General features: G+C 37.8%; 1 protein-coding gene across 1 annotated transcript; it reads right to left on the bottom strand.

Moving 5' to 3' along the window:
- Positions 1 to 464: 464 nt before the first annotated feature.
- gsc (goosecoid) lies at positions 465 to 3,614 on the bottom strand. Its single transcript, XM_059353804.1, has 3 exons — positions 3,261 to 3,614; positions 2,285 to 2,544; positions 465 to 873 (listed from the first exon to the last, which is right to left on the bottom strand). Exons 1-3 carry the CDS (start codon positions 3,574 to 3,576, stop codon positions 724 to 726), a joined length of 726 nt encoding a protein of 241 aa, XP_059209787.1. The 5' UTR covers positions 3,577 to 3,614; the 3' UTR covers positions 465 to 723.
- Between the last annotated feature and the right edge of the window lie 6,189 nt (positions 3,615 to 9,803).

Below are 9,803 nucleotides of genomic sequence, written 5' to 3'. Positions count from 1 at the left end.
GTTTTTAGACACCTTTTTTCTTTTCTTTTTTTGCAGTGTGTGTTTAAAACACTAACACTGTTGACTTTGCCTGCTTCTTTTCTATTTGTTCCACCATTTCTCTTTCTCTCTTTTCCCTGCTCTCCATGTGTTTCTGCACTGACTGAAGCAGCTGTAACAGAGGAAGCCTGATGTTTGGCCGATCGGCTGTTCAAAAAAAAACCCTGCCACTTTTTCAATTTCATAAAAAAAAAAAACATGCAAATATGACTCGAGCATCTCTCGACCGCGAATAAAAAGACATGACAACGTGTTAGTGATGTTTCATTTATATTTTAATGAATACTCGTTGGCCTTTTACGTAGCTTTGCTTAGTTTTGCAAATTAAAATACGAATAAAAATGTCGGCATATTTTTCCACAACAGCTCTGTGACGCAGCTCAGCCTCACCAGCTGAGCGCAAGGAACAAAGTTACACCGAAAAAAATACCACAATTACATTTAATATCGACAAAATGTCACATATAGCATTACGATATATTCAGAGCTGTCAGTCAATCCTCCGGTGGCACGCGCCTTGGCGTGCGTAACATTACAAAAACTTAAATTAAACATAAATAGCGGACACAGAATCAATAATAAAATGTAGATATTTACAACTGTGCAACATCACACCACCAGCATGCCGTCGAGTCCACACCACCTCCCACTATATGTACACACACATATATATATATTATATTATCAGCTGTCCGAGTCCACCTCGCTTTTACCCTCCTCGGGTTTCTCCGGGGACATTTTGGTGGATTTGTTCCATTTCTGAGAGTTCTCTGATTCCTCTGATGAAGACCTTTTCTGCCTCCTCCACTTCGCGCGTCTGTTTTTGAACCAAACCTACGTGATAAACAATAAAAAAACAATTTTATACGCTATGGAAGCCTGGAGTTTTTTTTCTTGTATTAACTTTATGATGCCCTCTCCTGATTTCACAGAAATTAATACAAAATCATTTGTCACATCAGGTCTGGATTTACTCCACAGGCTGCACAGATTATGTAGAATTTCATAATTCCTCTTCATATTTCTTTAACGGCGCTCTACAGTCTTTTACTGAGAATTTATTGCTTCTCTTGTTAAAACATTGTGAGTTATAAGCTGTTATTAGTCCCAGCCTAGAATGTTTCCGTCAAGTCCATTTCCATTTAATTTCAATTCGCTTCATTTTATTCGAATAAGCCACAATCACACGTTTGCGTCAAATGGGTTCACAGTGCGTCATCCTTATTAAAGATTGTCTTTTTTTGTTTTATTTACAAACGAATATAAAAGGCATTATTCACAGCTAGAGCCAAAACACTGCACAATCTCTTGATCTGGCGCTAAAATAACGTCAGGCGGACCTCAATAATTCTGCTGAGTGTTCTTACATTGTATAATAATAATAAGAATAATAATAATAATAATAATAATACAAACTACTGCTAATTTTACTAATAATAACAATAACAAAACAATCACCATTATTATCATCATTATTATTATATGGTTTTCCTGGGGTTTTTTTTATGTAAAAGGTGCTGAGCCGCAGCAGGCTGTGGTCTGGATGTGTCCAGATCACTGTAGTGACAGTAAAAATACTCTGTCTCACATTTTCCTGATTAGCTGACTGGAGTTATTTTAAAGTAAGCACATTTATGCCAGCTCCTTTTTCAGTTTCAAGCCGAAACTGGTTATACCGCAGAGAGACAAAAATCTATTATAATTATTAAACTTCTCAAGCACAAACAAAAATATAGCTGACATAATTAAATACCTACATGTTGGTCTATGAAAGGTCAATATCTACTATAATAATACGAATAATATATACGTATGTATTCCACGTTTAACTCCATGTAAAATGCGTTGTGCATTCCAAAATAAAGTGTCCCACTTTGACAATGTACCCCCCAAAAATGTGGGGATGGTCAGTTTACTTTTGTATGAGTTTAATCCTATCTGCAAAAATGGTGATAAAATTACAATTATTTGATTATGTAAAGGACAACCCCAGCTTTCTAAAAATATACTATGTTGATATAAATGATATCTGGGTTTTTGTAAAATCAGTCGAGAAATTGAAATTTAAAAAATTGTCCCACTTTACCCACGTTCACCCTAATAACAATAATGATGATAATAATAATAATAATAATGGATTGATATGTGTTTGTGATGGCCCTGCTAGTTGTTGTTTTTAAGGGATAAACTCCAAAATGACAGTCTGTTGTTGTGTATGAATCTTTAGAGTCAGAGCGCCTCTCACCTCGACCTTCTCCTCCCGGAGGTGGACCTTGCGGGCCAGCTGCTCCCGGGTTCCGACGTCCGGGTACTTGGTCTCCTGGAACAGGCCTTCCAGAGCCTCGAGCTGCTCGTCGGTGAAGATGGTGCGGTGCCTCCGCTTCCTGCGGCAGTGCAGCTGGTTGAGGAGCTGCAGCTCAGTCCGCGACAGACTGCCCATGTTCATGTAGGACATCATCTGGTGCGGGACCGGAGAGATCAACACCGAGCCCGGGCTGTCGTAGCCTGCATGGCGGAGGAACGGAGAAACATGGCACGGGTGAGTTGAAGGCGGCCTCGTATATAAACGTGCGTAAACTAGTGCGTAAACAGCGGAAATATGACACTTTGTCTCTTTTTATGCACGTGAATATATTTGCTCATGCATTACAAAAACAAACACACGATGTATATGTTGAGCTGTGTGCAGACAGCCCCCAGTCTCACACACTCTTTCATTTTTCACACACAAGTAGGCTGCGTAAAGTTCAGGTCAGTGACCTCAGCCATTATCCATTAAACCGCCACAGCTAGTGTCAAGAGATCAAAATAAACTCGTCACACGTGCATTTTTACATCACATTAGAAAATGTTTGAGTTTTCAGAATCAGTCTCTGTGTGTAGAAATAATATAGGCCCAGTGTAAATGTTTTAGTTCATGCGTAAAGCAACGCTGTTGTTTTACGCATACAATGTATAAAAATAATTTCTCTTCTCATAGAAATTTGTGATGAAAACACATTCGAGGACATCAAAATACTAACATTACAGGTTTTTATTTAACTTGAATGGATCAGGCCTTTATTTAGCAACATGTTGTCACTGCGTTTTTGGGGTCAAAATGTGACCAACTAACCAAAAACTGTTTATCACAGTGTTTGTAAAAATGCCACTCTGTATTCCTGTAATGTTAATTAGAAAATCTGACAACGAAAAAAACGTAATGACTGGAGCGGTCCTACCTGCAGGGATGCACGGGCACTGCTGCGGGCTGAGGCCGGGCACAGAGCCGCAGCAGGGCGGCGCTCCTCCGGCGCCCTGGACGTGCAGCTGTCCGTAGTAATAGCCGTTATATCCTATCCTGGTCCCGTTCACAGACTGAACCCCGGGAGGAGAAGGCCCGCATGTGGCAGAATACAGTCCGTTGTAGTCGGTGTAGATAGAGTCCGTGAGGCCGGCGGACAGGACCACCGGGCCGCTCCGGTGCAGCAGCAGCGGCTCCTTGCAGCTCGGCCGGCCGGACAGGATGCTGTCTATGCTGAACATCCCGGCGGGCATCACACCGGTGCGCGGAACAAAACTATGGAAAGTGAAAACTCGGTGAAAGAGGACGTCCTGGACTGAAAGACTTCCGTGCTCCGTGGAAAAAGTTCTCCTACAACTGCGTCATGATGACTCTGGAGAGAGACTTTTCTTCTGCGCGACTCCGCGAGCTGGTCTTGAGAAAGCGGACTGCTGGTTTAAATGGGCTTGTTAGGAGACTGGCTGACTTTATAGCAGGCTGACGTCACGGCGCGCGGCTGCTCTGGGATCAGCTGCTGAGACTCGCTGTGTGAACGGCAACAGATCTGTGTATTGAGAATTAATTCAATTAAGATAATCCACAGTGTTTGCAGACTTTTGGAAACTCTGTTGCTGGGTCACACAGGCTCTTCCTACAGAGTAATCCGATTATTTCCTTGACAGCGAAGGCATCATCATCTTTTGAACATATTTACATTAGAATTTACATTCAGGGGGCGGATAAGGCCTTTCTCCACTAATTCATCAGAGTCTAAGCTACAAAATATGGAATTTATCAAAGTTCAAATTATGTCTATCGGACTTGTAGGGTCGCAGCGTTTTTGCAAACTGATTTTGTAAAGGATTTATTTGTATTGTAGCCTATTGTAATTTGATCTTTATTATAAAACTGTACTGTAAATACTTTGCCGCAGTGCTGTCTGTTATCCTGACTCCTTGATGTTATTTCATTTTTGTTTTATATTGTATTCTATGCTGCAAAACCATTTTTCCTTCCGGGACAAATAAAGCTGAAAACTGTTTTTGTTGCTTGGAATTATATGAGCGGCGGACCACAGCTTCTGCACCTACATAGTGACGTTATTTCCAGATAAATCTTAATATTAATGTCCCAATTTCAAATAGTCAGTAAATATAAGGTCCATCAACAGGCCTAAAAGCTCAATATTATTATTATTTTAATTCTAATATAGGCTATGCTTATTTAGAGAGTCTATGGACATGTTCCAATGCTTTTTATGTTGAGTAATGCCTTATTAGTCATCGACTTTATGACATTGCTTATTCATTTACCATAAACACTCAAGGCATATAGATAAGAAGGTAATAAAACTACCTGTTGACCTGCAGAGTTACACGGACAACATGCAGTCAAATTGTAATCAAGGCTTTTATTTGTTTTCCTCTCCGCTTCCATAAGTAACTAAATGAATAATAACCATATTTCCATGTCAGACAGAAGCCATTGAGCGTTATATCTGGGATTCATCTCATTATCCACCCTCCGCTCGCTGCTCCGCGGGGAGCAGATCAGCGCGTTTCCTCCCCGGCAGCAGCTCACTCTCTGCGGGTCAACAACGCACAACATTTCCCCCCTGACCGGGATAAGATAACGAGCCATTATCGCCTCCATTCAGCCTGGAAAAAGAGTACTTATTGCATATTTACACCGCTAATCAACATGTACTGAGTAGTGCTGCTTGTCTGTGTGTGTGTGTGTGTGTGTGTGTGTGTGTGTGTGTGTAGGGGGTGGGTGACTGCTGTGGAGGAACGTGGATTCCCAGTTCAGACCTTAATGGGTCGCTGATTGCATTTAACTCTTAATGTAGTGTTAACACATGCTCATGTCAGGCTGACAGATAAGTTTGTGGTTTGAATATGTGCCGTTTAGATATGGGAGATGATTAGCACGGTCTGTTTCAATCTTATTGTCCTCAACTAATGCCTTAAAGCAACTGATTTCAATCACCTCTACTCAATTCCGCCTACTTGTTTCCCTTCACAAAAAAATGAATGACATTTATGTTTATTCCTATTATTATTATAAGAAAGAAAAAGATAAGAAAGAAAAAAAAGAAAGAAAGAAAGATTTTATTTTAGATTTCATCTTATTTGTTCAATATTGCGCGCGCACACACACACACACACACACACACACACACACACACACACACACACACACACATACACACACACATATTCAGTTTTTCATTTTTGATATATATATATATATATATATACCTCGTGTGGGTACTATAATTCATTTTTTGGGTTTGTCCGGCATCTATTGGCCACATGCAATTTTCCTTTTCACCCTACAGTCCAAAATGTTGTCTTATTATACATCACACATATGGATAATTCTAACTTTCTTTTACAAAATGTCTAATTCTTTAATTACCAAGTATGTGTGTTGTGTTTTTAACCAAGTATTTATTGGTGTTCATATGTATTTACACATCTTTTAGTTTACATCAGAATTTTCTTTCTGTTACATACATACAAAAAACAACTAAACAAAGTTATATATGAGATGTATAGACTGAACAGTCAAACAAATAACAGTTTGTCAAACAACTTAAGCTCACTGGTCTGTTTCTGACATTCTTCTAAATCACAAATACACTTGGACAGTTCTGAGGTAGCAGAGTTTGACAATGTTTCACATTGGTAGATTTAAGCATTCTTACAGGGGCCCATCTTGTTGTGAAAATGTCAATTGAATGTGTGTTTGTTAATGTTTTGAGTGGTGAAACCTTCACAGCCATTCTCCCTCACTGTCACTGTCCTCACAGCAGCAGCAAAACACTCATGTTCATTTCACCCTTTGCACCACAAAATGTCTCTGTGAGTGACCCTCTAGCTGCACACTGCTGTTTTTAGGCAACAAATAGAAAATAAAGATGTAGACATTCATATAAAAATAAATGTCTTAACCCTCTGGAGTCTCCAAAAGCGACAAAGCATGGCTTCTTCATCACATCCAGACCAAAAAAGACACAAAATGACTAAAAAAAAAGACACAAAATGACCAAAAAAGACACAAAATTAGAAGACCGAATATCAAAAAAAACCCCACAGAAGACACAAAATTACCAAAAAAGACACAAAAAGACACAAATGACCAAAAAAGACACAACATAACTAAAAAAGACAAAACAACAGACACAAAATGACCTAAAAAGACACAAAAAGACACAAAATTACTTAAAAAAAAAAGACACAAAATGACCAAAAAGACACAAATTGAGAAGACAGAATAACAAAAAAAAACCCCACAGAAGACACAAAATGACCAAAAAAGACACAAATGACCAAAAAAGACACAACATAACTAAAAAAGACAAAACAACAGACACAAAATGACCAAAAAAGATACAAAAAGACACAAATGACCAAAAAAGACACAAAAAGACACAAAATTACTAAAAAAAGAGACACAAAATGACCAAAAAAACACAAAATTACTAAAAAAAGAGACACAAAATGACCAAAAAGACACAAAATGAGAAGACAGAATAACAAAAAAAACCCACAGAAGACACAAAATGACCAAAAAAGACACAAAATGACTTACAAAGACATGAAAAGGATTCAAATATGGACAAAACAGCCCTATAAGACTCCATAGAGTTAAACATAAATGATGCTTCATCATATGCACATTCTGGTTTTCTACTTGCTGAAATTGTATTCCCAATCCCAAAATGCAACAATATCGATAATTACATGTAGAATCAAAGTATTTATAAATATTTCATATTTCCGGGTTAGGTTTTCATGGTGTAGTCTAAAGTCAGCAGCTGTAGCACTGAGCTTATAGTTATTCCATACACGTTTTTAGTAATATGAAAAGCAAAAAAGGGATTTTTAGGTTTAAAATTAAATTTAAATTTTATTCCCTTTCTACATTCTCTCAAATAATTTACAGGTGGATAAAATGTGACACATTTTATTTTGTGTGTAATAGCACACATGGATGAGTTTTTCTCCTCTCCTGCATGCATGAATGTGAGAAGCACTGCTTGTTGTTGCCTTTTGATAAAGAAACATGCTCTTTTTGCTGAAAAGCCTTTTTTGTAATACAGTCACACTGTGATTCTGACCCAGCGGAGAGTGGGAGAGAGAAAAAAACGCTCCATATGCTGTTATTATTTCCACATTTATTTCTATATTTCTACCTCCAAGTTGCAGTGAAAGGACAGAGTCAAAAGAGATTGCTATAAAACGAAACGTCCATTTGAAAATAAAAGCTGTGGAAAAGTGCCGTGAAGGCAGCACTTATAGGTGAATAGAAGCGTCAATCAGGCTGCTGATGGAGGCTGAAGACTCACAAAGCTACAATAGCTGATGCATCTTTATATATCAGAGCCCTGATCTGTAAAACCTGGTTAAATACGGCAAATAAAACAGGAAGACTTGGTAATGCATCCTCCCAAGAAGGGATAAATACATGCTGAGGGCTGTCCAGCCTTTCATACTGATGTCCTTTTACATTTGACTGCAGAGATAACATCTGCATAATTAACATAATCACAACATAAGAAAAGATAGATAGATAGATAGATAGATAGATAGATAGATAGATAGATAGATAGATAGATAGATAGATAGATAGATAGATAGATCAGGGATGGGCAACTTAAATGCTGCAGGGGGCCACAATTTTTCATCGACACCGTCACAGGGCCACATATAGGAGCGTGCACTTAACCAGATATGATGAAACTGCAATTTTAAATATGTTTACAGTGCAGTAACTTAACATATTTCATGCTCAAATGCATGTATAACAGTATAAATAGGAATACAAAAGGTTTGAAGCAAATAAAAAATAACCACTTACTGTGATTTTTAGTGCAAGAACAGCAGACCAACATTAATTGCAAGAAGTAATTTTTTGTGTATTTTTACACTGAACTTTTAAGATTTCATGCTCAAATGCATGTAGTTGTACTGAGGGCCACTTCAAGTGAGGGCACGGATAGACAGACAGACAGACAGACAGACAGACAGACAGACAGACAGACAGATAGATAGATAGATAGATAGATAGATAGATAGATAGATAGATAGATAGATAGATAGATAGATAGATAGATAGATAGATAGATAGATAGATAGATAGATAGATAGATAGATAGATAGATAGATAGATAGATACTACTTTCACATCTCCACACACACCTGCCCATAACTGCACAAAGTGTGTGTGATACTTTGATTAAACCATTTTCTAACACAGCACCGACCAATTATGATGGAGGATCTTACACACCGTCAGACAATCCATCAAGAGCTTCATTTGATGCATACGTAGAGGACGTACAGTCAAGGTGTAAATTGGGGCGGGGCGGGGTTCAATAAGGGCCATTTTTGCACTGGGGGCCCTTAGCAAGTTACTCCAGCATGTTAAAACGACCTGTTGGGACTTGGAAATTGAATTGCCTGGGCCTAATGGAGAAACATGGAATAGTTGCTGTTTAAATATTTTTAAATCTTTCTCTCTATCCTCATTCTGTGAGAAAACTAAAGAATTCCACAGGAACAGCAAACTCGAGCTGAACCAGAAGTTTTCATCAGCAGCATGATACGTGTATACAAAACAAATACAACAAATACAAAATAAAGATGTAGAAATTCATATAAAAATAAATGTCTTAACCCTCTGGAGTCTCCAAAAGCGACAAAGCATGGCTTCTTCATCACATCCAGACGTAAAAACAAAGCGGACCAAAAAAGACACAAAAAGACACAAAATGACAAAAAAAAAAGACACAAAATGACCAAAAAAGACACAAAATGTATGATGTGTATTGGAGGAACATACGCTTCAGAATTGTATTTATTCATCTATTTTTGAAAGAAGTTGGGAAATGTAAAACAATGTTGCCATCCATGAGCTCCCCTTACAATAACAAGTAAATATTCAGGGTGAGGCTGGGCTGTGTCCTGGATGTATACATCTGATTTAATGACTGCAATAAAAAAAAAAAAAAAACAGCAACGCACACACAAATGAGTTGAGATAATTCTTGTAAGACAGGGGGATGGTTTAGCACAGTGGTTCTCAAAAGGGGGTGCGTGAGATTTTAAAATATACATTTAAAAAGTAGCATCCATGCAAAGATCCTTTAAAGATAATTATTTAATAAATATTTTAGGAAAATATAACCTGTCATATGCCACCTGGCATCACCAGTTATAGTTTTAAATGGTTATATGCTCACTGTTTTTACTACATTAGTTTGAATCACTACATTTTAGTGATGAGAAATATTTGCAATAAATTTAGTCATGGATTATAACCATTTAAAATGTTTGAAATAGTTTTTTTTCAAATTTTTTTAATTTTGTATGTGTTTATCAGTCCCAAAGTTTAATAAATCAGACACTGATGGCACAGCGCTCTGTTTTTAAGGCTTTTTTTTTCAACCAAAAATGGTTTGCGCTGGTTAGCGGATACTTGGCTGAAAAAATAT

Source organism: Centropristis striata, chromosome 16, assembly GCF_030273125.1.
Source record: "Centropristis striata isolate RG_2023a ecotype Rhode Island chromosome 16, C.striata_1.0, whole genome shotgun sequence".
In the NCBI taxonomy this organism is placed as follows: domain Eukaryota; kingdom Metazoa; phylum Chordata; class Actinopteri; order Perciformes; family Serranidae; genus Centropristis; species Centropristis striata.
Note: the sequence above shows the minus strand (reverse complement) of the source record. Positions and strands in the feature narration are given on the sequence as shown.